A 15241-nucleotide genomic window follows, 5' to 3' on the forward strand; every position below is an offset into this window, starting at 1 on the left:
AGTGAGTCCAGATTTCAAAATATCTTCCTTTGAACACATTTCTGGACTTTGTTTTACAACGAACGCAATATATAATTACTTCTTCTTGTGTACAGGACACTGTAACTTAAGTTTGACACTGGCGGATTTAACGGTCGGCACAGGGGGACATTCCTCTTCTCGCAAAGAGGTGATTAAATATTATGAAGGGAGATGATATAATTTTATCAACGTACAAATGAAGTTCCAGTGTTTGCATGTTTGTTGCATGTATTATACATTAAGCAATATTTTCAACATAAAAACATTAAATAATTATATTGAAACTAAGATATCGTTGAGCGTCCAGTAAATATACTCCGATTGTTGTGATTTTTGGTGGGTATCTATTTGTAAAGATGAAGAAAATTAAAAATAAAGAACATGCGAAAGATTTTAACGTTTTTTTTAACCACCCTAATATCCAGAAAATATGTATGTACATGTTTACACACACACACACACACACACACACTTTTTACTCGGTTGTGTTTTGTAATGTACTATTGAGTGAGTTAGTGAAATCGCAAAATAAACTGACCAATTGTTTTTAATTTTCAATAGAATTTAATACGAAAGAGACATTTTACTATGTTTTTCTTTTCAAATTATCTAATACAGAACTCTTACCGTGACGAGCGTTTTATTATTAGTTTTGAAGTCCACAAGAAAAGCAGGATATGAAATATGGAATTGTGGAAGTTCGTTTAAAACCGTTAGGATTATTCCTTAACATTAATTACTCTACTCATGAAATTACTCTGCGAGTCAAGTTATTACAGAGAAAACAGACGTATTTTATTTCTCAACTTTTGCACTAAAATTGTACATTTTAACTGATTTCTATACACACTTTATGACTGAAATACATATTATTCCTCTATACAAATAATTTTTGGTGAGTTAAAGCACCCAGAACAATTTAACCACTTCCCTCTTCAGACAAGGTTAGACAAGCATACGTCCACACACATGTTGTGTATATATCTTTGTGCTTAGAGCACTGAAGGTCCTACGTTTTTTGCAAATAAACTTGTATGATTAATTTAAAAATAGTACTTCAACCGAACTGAAAATCTGAACGTTCATTCCGTCCACCTGTGCATACAACGCTTATTTGTGCACACATAATACAGCCTCATTGCTTCCTGAAAGAAATTAAAATTTCGTGAACATTTCTTTCAAACTTCATGTCATTTGATATGAAGCTACGTTAAACAGGTACATTCCTTAAATTTGGTATTACTGTTTGTTTTAAGTTAGTATATTTATTTATGTATCTATTTTCATCACATTTAATAGTATGGCTTGTCAGAGTGGAATGTCTCACAAACTTAATCGCTGACTCTTAAAGAAATAAACAGTATCCTCCGAAACGTTAAAACATTATGTATTATTTATTTACAATGTCTACTTGTATCTGCATATGTAGACATATTTGTGTATATGTAGCTAACCTCCGTGGAAGAGTGGTTAGCACTGCTGCGCGCTACAACACCAGAGATGCCGGGTTCGAATCCCGGCCTATTCATGGGTGTTTGTGCGTGCACCTTCATCAATTTCATCATGTCCTCACTCATCCTCATCTTCACGATTAGCCAAAAGTGGCAGAAAAGCGAAGTAAAATCAACTAAATCAATCTTTGGGTACATGTAAAAGTTTCGTTTATTTTGCCAATTCTAGAATTCTATAAATATCCTGTACATAACATACTGTACTATTACTCCACTGAATAACTGTTTTTCCTAAGATGAATGAGCAATGCAAAGAAAAACATACGTATGTAGCTTCATTTACCAGGGTAGGGAAAAATTGCTGTCATAGGGCTATAGAAAGCTCTTCTCCGTGGCGGAGCGGTTAGCACAACGTGTTACGACGGCAGAGGTTCGAATTCCGGCCTGGGCATTGGTGTTCTTAGTGAGGTCTCTTTCATCAATTGCATCATATCATCACTCATTCTCATCATCGAGATCAGCCAAAAGTGGAAGAAAAGCCACGTAAAATGATCTAGTGATGTTCATTAAATGATCCGAGCCTTCGGGACATTACCCCTGAACAGTCACGCCAAACCAGGAAGAGCAATAGCAACGAATTTAGCTATTTCAGCTATATATATATATATATATACACACACACACACACATACATACGTACACTGGGTGGCTCAAAAAGTCACTTAACAACCCCGGTACAAGGCCACTGCAGCGTGCAACATGGAAATGGTTATGACCAATCGTTATCAGGCCAAGGGGGATCCACATTGACGCCACCCGCGCAGGCGGCGGCCATCTTGATGGAAATAAATGTCTGGTGAAAGGAGGGTGTGTTCTCCTGAAACGTCACAAAGAAAACTGTTTTCTTATGCTTGTAATAACCGTAAACTACAGGAAAATAACTTTTTACTGGTTAAAGATACATCAAAAAACCCTTCACCATTGCATTTCTCCTGAAATTCTAGCCTCATTTAATATATCATATCAACCCCTTCCCATTTAAAATTCTGTAGTTGAATTCAAGATGGCGGTCATCAAGATGGCCGCCGACCGTGTGGGTGGCGTCAATGTGGTTCCCCCTTGGCCTGGCAATGATTGGTCATCACCATTTCCATGTTGCACGCTGCAGTGGCCTTAAGTAACTTTTTGAGCCACCCTGTATAACAAATAATTAAAAATACAGCGATTAACTGTTTTACAGAATTCACTAACGGGAGAGAGAGCAATACAAAAAATTAGCGCACGGAATAAATATATGGAACAATACTGCACCTGAAGGTGATGGTTCTGTTTATTTCAATGTATTCTTCAGGAAGATGGTTTAAAATTACCACCATAAATACTGTTGAGACTTACTTGAGCTTTTTTCGTATTGGCTTGACAAAATACAGCTTCCTTGTGGTGACACTTAGGACACGGATGTTCATCTGTCCTTGGCAAAGTAGTATCTGATATTATGTCCGGAACAATGTTTCTTAACTCGCTGCAAGAATATATAAAGTCCTTGAATGTTGCATTATGGGCACCAAAATTAAGTTTACATTTCAAAATTCGTGTCTGAAAATTGAATATTATTTTATAAGATTAGGTACGCGGTTACATGATTGATTTCTGCATCAAACGATACGTCTTGGAAAGGGCTACATGAAACAGTAAAATATATTGTTTTCGCCAGAAGTGGTCGATAGGGGGTTTCTGAAATAAACGATTCAAATATATAATACACACATAACTATTTGAAGTAAAAAATTTCTGGCATGTTTTTATACGTGTTAAGAAATTATTAAGTTCGTGAACACCCATATACAGTTGATCACACTTGGTATGTATAGCCACACACATTACATTTAATACCTTGATATAAGGCCTGGGCATGGATATTTGTGAGTCCATTCATCAATTTCATCATATCATCACTCATCCCCATCTTCGCAAATTAGCCAAAAGTGGCACAAAAAGCGAAGTAAAATAAAGCAAATCATATCAAATCAAATCAAATACTGTGATATCTAGACAGAATACAGTTTTTAAACAATTTTCAGTTGTTTAATACATATACCAATATCACAGCAGGCCCGTAGCCAGGCAGCGGCTACTGCTCAGCCCCCCCCCCCCCCCCGGCATCATCGTCAGCCCCCCTGAAATCGTCGTCAGCCCCCCTTGAATTGTCGTTAGCGCCCGGTCATTAGGTAAAACTATTGTATAATTTGTTTGTAGTGACAAGTGAAAATGTAGACAGCGGATAGATATTATGTGCTCATAACTTGATGAAGGACAAATTCACAGAACGAAGATCAGCTATCACATTCCTTCATCTTGTTTATGAACTGAAGTCTACGTAGCGGAAAGTACAGGGTGTTTACAAATGATTGAAAGCAGTTTCATGATGTTACTGTACATGTATTATTGAACGTATCACGAAGTAACTTTGCAGTTTTGTAGAGAAACTCAACAAGTTTTGTGACACGTTACAAGTTATGGGAGTTTTCTGTTCACCGTGGCGCCGTTGAGCATATTCGTGACTTTCCGGAACTCAATGCTTTTTGTGCACTCTCAAAATTTAGACTTTACGGCCGCTTCTTCTCCAGCAAACAATCATTACAGAATACGGGTATCTTGACATGTTAGAAAATTGGCTCATGCCACAGTTCGAGACAGACAGTGAGAAATTTATCCACCAGTTGGATGATGCTGCGCCCCACTTCCATCAGGATGTCCACAAAATCTTAACCACCAGAGTATAAAACCAATGGGTCGGTCGTTGTGAAAATGATGATCAACAACTGCTGTCATTGCCTCACGGTGACTTTTTTGTGTGGGGGGTTATATGAAGGATCTAGTGTTTGGAACTCCATTACCGAGTGATCTAGAAGAACTGCGGGCTCGAATCATCAGTGCTTTTGATCGAATTGATAGGTACGTGCATGCTTCATCGCGTTTGGGAATAACTTGATTATAAAGTTTATGTCTGCAGAATCACGAAGAGGGGGCATATCGAACACTCGTAATGTATCACAAAAATTGTTGTGTTTCTCTACAAAACTGTAAAGTTACTTCACAATATGTTCAATAGTACACGTACAGTAACATCGTGAAAATGCTTCAATCATTTGTAGACACCCTGTATTTAGTAGGTTGTATAGAGTTTAGAAAGTTCTTGCATAGCAGGGCCGTAGCCAGACTGAGCTCCCCCTTGACATTAGGTAAAACTATTTTGTATAATTTGTTTGCAGTGAAGAGTAAAAATGTAGACAGCAGATATTATTTTGCTCACAGCTTGGTGAAGGATAAATTCACAGAACATAAACTTCATCTTGTTTATAAGCTGAATTCGAAGTAGCGGCAAGTATTTAGAAGATTCTCTAGACTATAGAATGTCCTTTCACAGAGGAGCGTCTTTACCCGTACCTTTGCTGCCCCTGTTGCGGTCTCCCGTTTAGACAGAAATCTGTGACTTTGACGTCATCATCCACATTCCTTCAAAGGTCAACAGTTCCTAAGCTTTGGGAACGAAGGGAAGTTTTATTCCTTCAGCTGGGGGTGGAATGTACGGTAGGCACTATGATTGAATATTGTGCATTTTTTTGTATGGTCTAAATATCTGTATCATCAAAAGTAGTGTGTAATAAGGGCAATTAACACTTCAAGAGATATTTTAGAAGATACCTATAGAAACATGTACTATTTGTGTGATATTTTTAAATTTTACATTAACTTAATGACCCCCCACCCCCACACACACACACAGAAACATGAATATATACCTTCATTTAACACTGTTAAACTTTGAAAAATGGATTTGGTTAACAAAGCCTCCCCTGATAACCTGTGAGCCTCCCCCTGGAGATCAATTCTAGCTACGACCCTGTGTCACAGACTAAACATAATCGATTAACATATGTATTTTCCAGACTGAAAGATGGGGCGTTAATAGACAAGGCTAGAATCTCTAGGTCCTGGGTTCAAACACTAGGGAAGGCATGAATGTGTGTTTTCCCAGCATCGATTATGTTGCTTCGAAGTTTGTTTTTAAGTTCATTTTATGCACAGAAAAGCTAATCGGGACTGGACCTACAGTTTAAAGAGGGATCCGAACCAATACCTGCCTCCTTCAGGTATCGAACCCAGGACCCTTTGATTACAATGAGACGACGTTGCCACTGCGCCATATGAGAGGCACCCCAAGATCGATGGGTTAATGGGTTTCTCATAGTTTTTTGTGTGATTAATCTAGAAATATAGGTGAATAACCAAACATGAAAGCAGGACACATATACTTACTTCATATGGTGTTCAATTTTGTTGACATACACACAGTTGCTTTGATCATATATTTCAGAAAAACCACAAGTTCTGCACTGTTCGAAATGAAAAAGGAAGTAATCAGATATTCTCATGTACAATACCGATTTAAAGTAAAACTTTATTAATCAAATCTCTCCAATTATGGCAATCTTCATCGTTAAAAGAACAATAAAATGGATTACAGGTATATATTTGGCCAATCTAGAATCACATATCTTATTTTAATGCATTTATAACTGTAATACAAATTATTTTATGATGTTCCCAACAAAGTGATTCACGCTACTTTATTTTTCACATATGTGTAGGGCATAAACGTAGATACACTCCCTCCTTGAATTTTTCGGCTTCGTATTTCCTTTATCAACTGTGCTTCACATTAAGAAGCTGTGTTCTTGGACCACAAAATTGAATGTATGATACAACTTGAGTAATGAACATATCCAGCGGGGGAGGGAGGTGGAAAAATTTGATCACTCGGGAAACGAGTGGTGAAAAATTTCATTCTGTTCACTGTGATTTTTTAGGTGGAATGTAAAATAAATGTTATTCCTTTTTATCAAATAATTCAAAATAAAACATTGCACTTCCTAAGAACGTATTTTTGGGATAATTGAGGATAAGATCATGGAAACTACGGATATTAGGGACCATTTAAGATTATAAATAGTATGCATTTGAACCACCATTACTATCTATTGTACAACGTCTAAGATATCACCCAATTTGACTTTCCTTCATACCCAGTAAGAGATAAAATGATTGCAGTTTAATGTAATCTTAATTTTTCACAGCGAGGGACTAGAGCACTTACCTCGATCCGTGATTTATAATATGATATTCAAATATATAGCATGGATTTCACCAACCCCTGTCTACTTAACGTGGAAGTATAAGCAAATTGGATTATGTTTCATAAGTAAAGGTGTATCAGCTCAACGTCAAGTTGTGGTCTTGACGATCTCCGTGGCGGTGTTTCTTTGTATGCTTTGATTGATTTATGATTGATTGATTGATTTAGTTTATTTTACTTTGCGTTTTGTGCCTCTTGGCTAATTTGCGAAGATGAGGAAGAGTGATGAAATGATGAAATTGATGAATGGACATTCACAAACAACCAAGCCAGAGCGGGATTCGAACCCGGGACCCTTGACGTCGCAGCGCGATGTGCTAATTACTAGGCCAAAGGGTCTGGCGTTTCTTTGTATGCGCCTTCATCAATATCATAATATCATCGCTAATCATCTTTGTGATTAGCCAAAAGTGGCAGAAAGCAAAGAAAAATAAACAATTTAATAATCAATCAAAGTCAAGTTGTTCTCAGAGGTAAAAGACTCTAGGAAGAATTTTCTTTGTCGAATGTACAGCAATTGCCATTACCGAAACATTATTATTTAATTACTCCGGTCACCTTAACGTGCAATTTGCTAATTAGAAAACAATTTGGAATATGCTCTCTGCAAATAAAAGTGAAAAATTACAGAATGAAGAAGTTTCCTAAAAGTGACAGGCAGGTTATTGTTAAACAACAATCATACGATGATACTATTCAATTCATATTAATGTTATTGCACCATCTCCAGTATATGCGACTTCGAGAATGTTTGTAGATTTACTTTCCTATCTCTCATGTATCTTCAAGGCAATATTCTACAAACATGGGACATTTATACCCCGAGAACAAGGTTTTGCTTTCGACATACTGAATCGCTGGTAAATTTGTCGCTCTTATACATTGTTATTGCACCTGGGCATAAACGCATATCTCCGAATGTATCCGGGTGGAGGTTGGGGTTCCCCATTTTTTAAAAAAAGTACATTGTTATTCTTTTTTCCACAAGAAGTATCAGTCTGTTTTCAACTAAATTTTACAGTTGTAGGAATTAAACCACTGTTACATACATTTTTTCATTCATTCGGTCTGTTGTGGTAGCCACTTGTTTTTAAAATGTTTATTTTTTCTTCCTTTAACACTCATTATTGGGAGGCACATTGAATACATTTCACTTCCGTTAAAAGCCTGTCATTCCGAATAAAAATAATCATATCTCTACTACAATTAGTTCTCGAGCTACGTTTTCTTGCTTTCTTTCTTTTTTCGTGACAAGTTTGAAAAGTGTGCGCTTGAATAGGTCCCATCAGGAGAGCAGGTTTCATCGAAAACTTCATGCACATGACACGAATGGTAACTTTATATTTATAAAAAATATCAATGAGAAACGTTTTGAATTCATTAGTTAGTGCGAAACGAATGGCATAGAGTATTGCCAAAAAAAGCTCTCAATAAAATGTTGGAATATTTATGGATTTGTGTGAGTAAATTTAATGTTGATATTAAAGTAATTGGATATATATATTAAAACGTCTAAGAACGTTACTAAATAATAGAAACCACACTTACGCAATAAAGCAAAATCCTTTTTTCCCTGTCCGGTCTCGGGAAGAGAATGTTCCCACTGAAAAAAAAATATCCCAAATTAATATTTAGACGATTTCTATATTTGTGATTCATATTGAATGTTGTTAAAATGATTCATAAAGCAAACATGTATTCAATTTTGTTTAGTGTGCTTAAAAGTATAGCGCATTGGCATGAGCGAATATTTAAAACTTGTGCGAAACCAACTAATGAAAAAAAATGACTCTAAAGCATTTATAATCAGAATTGAGAAGAATTTGAGCTTATTTGGTGAAAGTAGGATATAGTCTACTGTGTTTGCTAAATATCCCAAATAACAAATCAAGGTTCAAGTTTCTGATTTTGAAATTACGTTTATGCAGGAGGATAAGGAAGGAGTTATAATGAACTGAATATAACTGTGGAAGTAAGTTTGAAGAATGGAGAACTAATTTTAATATTTTAATGAGGCAGAAATAATTCATATCCATAAAATTGTAATCCAAACTAAGTTGCACACAAGTAACCTAACTCGTAAGTCGCCTATGTTTCTTCCTATGGAAAACCTCGTATTCTGGTACAAGGGAGAAAGAAAAGTGTGAAAACAGTAAAGTAATCTAGCCTAACAACTCTAAAGTATGCTAAAATTGTGATTGTACATACCTGATCTCGCCTTGTAAGTATTCACAATTGGAGTGGAAAAATAGCTCAGACCAGTGGTGCATTAAATATTCAATAACCCTATGCAGTATGTACTTACCGGTATTTAGAGAATGAATTCGTTTTATGTAGAAAATGCATTTGCGTAATAATGATATCGAAATTACAAAAGCTGAACTTGGGTTAAAATCAACAGTACTAATTTAAGTAATATTTTTTTTGTAAATTTGCAGTAGGCAAAATGAACACTCCAACACAACACAACACAAAAACTACAGTTGGAAACCAATAAACCTACCAGTATTGGCAAAATCTAATTGCAACACATCTAGATTCATCATCATGTTTATCATAGCCGCCGTCTGCCTTCGATGTCGTAGCCATCTCTCTCAAATGCTAGAGAGAGAATAACACTAATATCAGATTCTCTTTCAAGTATTCAATAAATATAACATACTGTGGTTAATAATATTAATAACATTCAAAGTGCTCAATTTTATTACAGAGCTGTAGTCGGGTAGAATTCATGAAAAACATTAGTGTTATTTCGATATTATACATATATATTATTTTGTATCTACAACTAGCCTATGGTTATTATTGAGATGTCAGAGACACGAGTACTGTTAAATTCTAGTGTTATTCGCCTAAATGAAAAGCTATGGATTCATTTAATCATGTCAATCCCAATATGTTCATGGCTCACTCATGTAAACATGTTGTTCTTTGACTTTCTTTAAAGGTATAATTTTCAGACCTCCTTCTTCTGATTTTAATGTCAAGCTAAAATAAAATTTCTTGTCACTTCAATATTCCACTAACTTTCATATCAATAGATATTTAGTTTAAGGAATTAAAATATTTCCAAAACCATTTCCACTCTGAAATTTTAAACCGATGTTGAAACAGAGAATGTAAGGATAAGACTTCTAATTACCTTGGATAAGACAATCAAGCATGAGAAGCCAAATGTGAATGCCACTAGCGCCATTCGACGGTGGGAGAAACACCACCACAAAATATGGATAATTAAGGGGGTTCTAAAGCCAGGCCCAAATTCCCAGACACAACCGTAGCATTAAGATAGATTCGGTAAGAAACAAATTTTCTGATGTGAAACATTGTTTTAATCACTAGAACCTGGAATACCTATTATTTTGTTACGATTAAAGGTATTTAAGTAAATAACAGAAAATATAAGGTCTCTGTCATGTTCAAACTGCTGCTTACAGATGGCGTTAAAGTGGTAGTTCTTGTCAAGGCCGGTGCATTTTTGTCTTTTATGACCAGCAACCAAGATTTTGTTGTGAAACAACGAATCCAGTGTGTAGCCGCTAGTACCTGAAATATATTGTGAAAAGGTGAAAACATTTCGTATCTTCAGAAAGTAGTGGTTATGTTTATGGTTTTTGAAGTGCCATATCGTCGTGGTGCTAATTTTAGCATACACTGTTGTCAAAATTTCACTCCGTGTTTTCTAACGATATGATCATTACAAGTCCTTGATTTCCCGAAACTCAAACCAAGCTACCAGAGAATAACTAATGTAACTACTACATATAGGAGAACAAGGGGACAAATATTTCATCGGGAATGTGAGAAAAATGGAATAAGTTGAAAGGTAAGTGCTATACTTAATTGTTTGTCGCTTGATATTCTCCATTAAAAGCAAAACGTTTGTAATATGAAACAGATGCAGAATGTATATGTATTTAATGTTGAGAAAATATAATGTAACTTAATTTCTGCATGAATATAGCTTGAACGTATCTGCACGAGATTGTAAAATTTTACGTTATGTATGATCCAGATATTTATCGTGTTAGGATTCTTACTAGAGCAAGAAATATGCTTCTAATATGGATTACACTGATTACATATATTATATTAAATCAGTATTGCACGAAATGTTCCATCACCATTCTATCCGTTCTATTCACATGTACATCGAATAGTTTACAATTACAAATCAGGCGATTGTTTCACAATTTCATTTTGCCCTTGTAAGTACATGGTTGAACAAGTCGTTCGGACCTGTTTTCGACATTTTTTCTTTCCATTTAGAAACTAGAAGGCAATTTATACAATTTGCAAATATTTATGTACATGTTAGTCTAAGTAAGATTGGATTTGAATAAATTTGGTATTACATTTTTGTATGTTCTACAATTTATAGAAATCGTTCTGTTATATTATTTTACTGAGGAATATCAGAAACCTGTTGTGGAAACTGCATAATTCTCTGTTCTCTTGACCTTTAAGAATTTAGGATAGCTCGTAATAAAAGTTTATCATAACTTCATGCTTTAAGGTTTGTTCTTAAATTGTAAAAGTACGACAGCTAAGAAACTAAAGTCTCACAATCTACCAATCCATAGTTTGCATGTTCATGGAAAATTTACAAATTAGTATACTTGTATATTAGTAAAGATTATTAGCTCTCATATTGTGAAAGTACAAGGGCAATCACATAATTGTGGATAGCATAGCACATCCTGGAAATAATTTTTTTGTTTTGATCATGTACATTTAATTCAATATCCTATTGAATTTAAGTAGTCGTGTGTACTTTAAATTACAGTTAGGTGTGAGTATGAATCTTGACTACAACATCAAATAATTATTGTCAAACAATTTTGTATTTCCAACTTCTTGTTCTACATAACCATGTACATAAGCTTGTGATTTTGCAAACTCAAGTGAAGTGTTGCTAAAATATATTAATACAATTTTAAAAAGAACAGTAAGAACTGAATTTCCATTTCATTATTTTTTACGTTATTTTACCTCCATCTTCTACCTCTTGCGACAATGAAGATGAATCATTAATTTATGAAATTAATAATGAGGATAAACACAATGAAACCAGAGTTCGAACCTGACGAACCTGACTTCATAAAGCGTTGTTTGTACTTGCCACATAATATGAAAACATATCCAACAATTATTTTGTATTTTTCTGTGAAAAATCGGTCCTCCCCGATAGCGCAGCGGTAGCGTCATCACTTTGTAATCAAGAGGACTAGGTTCGATACCCGGTGGAGGCACATGGTGGTTCGGATTCCACTTTGAACTGTAGGTCCAGTCCCGATTAGCCTTGCATAAAGTGGACTTTTAACATCAAATCAATCAATCTATGAATGTAACAATAAGTGCTGCTATTATTTATTACTTCGTGTTCTTGTTAGGTACAAAGTTTTACAAACATTATAAAGTTGGATCTGAGGCACTGAAGTGCACTCCTATCGTGAAGCAAACCAGTAACCCTTTAATTACAAGACGATATCATCAACCACTGTAGTACCATTTAGACCCATTATTTTTACATTTATTTACAGAAGATGCGTAAGTTTTGAATTTCATTATTAATATTTAACTTGTCTAAGGTTGAAACAATATAATGTAAATATTTTTTAAAATACATTATAAGTTGTCTCATACACGATGTTAACTTAATTTTTATTCTTCTTTTTCAGAGGAAGCATTTGGGAGTTGAACTTTTGTAAACGAGGACGACAAAATTGATTGACAATGGCAGCTGTCCACCATCGCAGCTTGAAGATAAGATGCTACGAAATACAAATCGCCAATGAGGATTGTGTGTAATTTACATAACAGAGTAATATACGCTCTTTGGAGTGCATAGGCCTACATTGTTTTTCGTTTCTCCAGACAACTTGGTGCAATAGTGATGATTTACTAGACATCAAGAGTCCATAATCTGCACAAGAAATGATGATGTATTAGAAGGAAAGTGTGAATTATATTTTAGAGCAACTTAAAGAAAAAAACAGTGCCTGTGGTGCGATTTGTTTGTCTTGTGTACTAATGAATGGCAAATAATCATTGAGATATTTGTTACTTGCAATTTTAAGGGATATTTTTAACCAAAACCTAGGACATTCAGTTCGTCCTGAACTGGATGAGTCTCGCACAGCAAGAAGCGTACATCTCAGAGAACCAGATAATGATTTACAGGTTACGAGGAGAAAAAGTACCAAGATACATTGAAACAAAATATTAGCGTACATTTTGATGATATCCTAAGTATCTAATTTTAGTAGTCTCGGTAAGTAGAATTTGTTGTAGCTACGTACTGTTGACTTTTCAAACTAAAACTATTGTATTGTATTTAAGAAAACTAGTTAAATATGTTTCACAACAACGATAACACTTTTCACCGATGACCACCTTAAGTCTCATAAAATTATAATTTAGTTAATATATGTTAATACATAATAATATATGGATAATAAAGTTAAATCTAATTCTTCGTTACTTAAAAATGAAGATCAGGCTCTTTTTTGTTTGGAAAAATATTTTTTTGTAGGAATGCTGATTAACCAAGAAGTTGTGTATTCCCAAGATAATTGTTGGAGATTGCATGTGTATGTACTCATGTCGTAGGTGTACAAATATAAATAAGGTAGGGACACGTGCAGTTGTTGGTTTTTGGTGATGGAAATATAACAACATTAAATTGTAGATATAGTTACCAATTAGCCTTTCTTTGCATAAAGTGTACTTAAAACAAAAAAATTAAAAAACATTAGTATTATTATTATTACAATTTTAATAATCATCCTTCTTTCAGTTCGGCATTTGCTTGACAATATTGCGAATTTGCTGCTGAAGAAAATTATTTTCCATGCAAAAAGTAAAGAAGAAAAACTAACACTTAATTTAGTTACTAGTTATTTGGAGATTAACAGAGTTACAGTTACTAATTTCCAAAAGTAACTAGTGTTAATTGAAAATCTTGTCACTTGTTAATGTAATTAATTCGTTACTTCCAAGGACTGGATGTCAGCCAAGGCTGCTTAAAGGATTTTTTCTCAGGGATGCAGTAGTGCTCAGAGTGGGGAGCACGTGAAGTGATGACATCCTACAATTAAGAAAATACTCATAAATCTTCCCCTTCTAGGATAATTTTTTCGGCATCCCACCACCCACTGATTGTTCTCCATGTTGTCCATACAAACTTCAGCTCACCTTTCCCCAAACTGGGTGAAGCATCCTCCCCAGATAGGAATTTTCACTTCGAGCTCTTGGGGTGGGGCAGAGTAAGATTTATTATCTTGCCCTTCAGTTATAAAAGCTCACATTTTACGTTTTATTATTATTACTATTGTTTCACAAATCAAAGAATTGGAATTCAATTTATATATACCATGGTGTTGAACTTCAGACCTGAGTCCGCTTATCGAACTGCAAACTGAACTCGAATTGGTTCCTTTCCATGAAGATCAATCACTTTGCTAATAAACAGTTCTTTGTTCTTTGCACTTTCTTTTAGAGATATTATTTTATAAGATGAGATATTATTTTATAAGATGCCTCTTAATTTTCAGTCTTTCGTGGCACCCTTCGATCGTGTTTTTACGCTACAATTTCACAATTCGAATTACATGAAGGTTTTCCAGATATCTCAGGGGAGCAAGTGCTCCCTGGTCTCCTTTTCTGCGGGAAATCATCTAAACTTGAAATGTCTACTCAAGAAAATTTTGAGGTAATACTAACGATCACCATCAAACGCAAGCAAAGAAATTCCTAAAACAAACACGTCTTACTGACTTCTATTGTAGACCCAGGACTCTTTATGTTTTAATTTTTTCCAAAATTGTTGTTTTTCTGTAAATTGTTTTAAGAATGAAACATAACTCCAGAAATAGTAAGTCCAAATAACTCAATCTTTAGTCACTTATAAGGCAAAGGACTGGAGAATGACTAGAGAGTAACTATGAGAAATATTGATATATATTCAAGACGGAACTTCCTGCTGGAAATTTATGAAGAAAATATGGTAAAGATTTCTGATAAAAACGAGAAATGTCGTCAAGTAGTGTTGTACACCATGGTTCAAGAATCACTCTCCCATCTGGTCGCGTACCCAATTCAAGTAGTTCATGTACCCCTAGGGGTACGCGTATCACAGTTTGAGAACCACTGGTCTAGAGCAATATCCATCGCAATTCTCAACATATCAAACTACGATTTCCTATATCTTTGACCTCAAAAAGTGTTATATTTTTACAAAGGATATTTGGTAGATATTATGAATTAAACATGCCTATTAACATGATATATTATGTCTGATGGATTGAGAGATGAAGTTAATTTATGTTGTATTAACCTATTACTTAATGCCCCTCTATCAATCAAAGTTCGCCTTTGTATCTCGGGCAGTTTCAAAGATATGACACGGACAGACAGACAGCCAAGACGTTTTCAACCTTTACTGGTTAGTAACCCAAAATAATTTTCCTTCAACACCTCCGAATAAATTATCTGGTAGCAATTGATTTGTAGGAAGTCGTCGTGAATGTAGGTAAGGGTGCAGTAAATCAAACTAAAGGTTATTCCATAT

General features: G+C 34.9%; 1 protein-coding gene across 1 annotated transcript; it reads right to left on the reverse strand.

Moving 5' to 3' along the window:
* Window positions 1-1103: 1103 nt before the first annotated feature.
* Window positions 1104-9804, reverse strand: LOC145989042 (DNA-directed RNA polymerase II subunit RPB9-like). The gene is made up of 6 exons (XM_083124340.1): window positions 9697-9804; window positions 9173-9270; window positions 8218-8272; window positions 5793-5869; window positions 2868-2994; window positions 1104-1166 (listed from the first exon to the last, which is right to left on the reverse strand). The coding sequence occupies exons 1-6, from the start codon at window positions 9700-9702 to the stop codon at window positions 1104-1106; spliced, it is 426 nt and encodes a 141-aa protein (XP_082980466.1). The 5' UTR covers window positions 9703-9804.
* Between the last annotated feature and the right edge of the window lie 5437 nt (window positions 9805-15241).

The sequence above is a fragment of the Lepisma saccharinum genome, chromosome 6 (assembly GCF_977018435.1).
Source record: "Lepisma saccharinum chromosome 6, izLepSacc3.1, whole genome shotgun sequence".
Lineage (NCBI taxonomy): Eukaryota > Metazoa > Arthropoda > Insecta > Zygentoma > Lepismatidae > Lepisma > Lepisma saccharinum.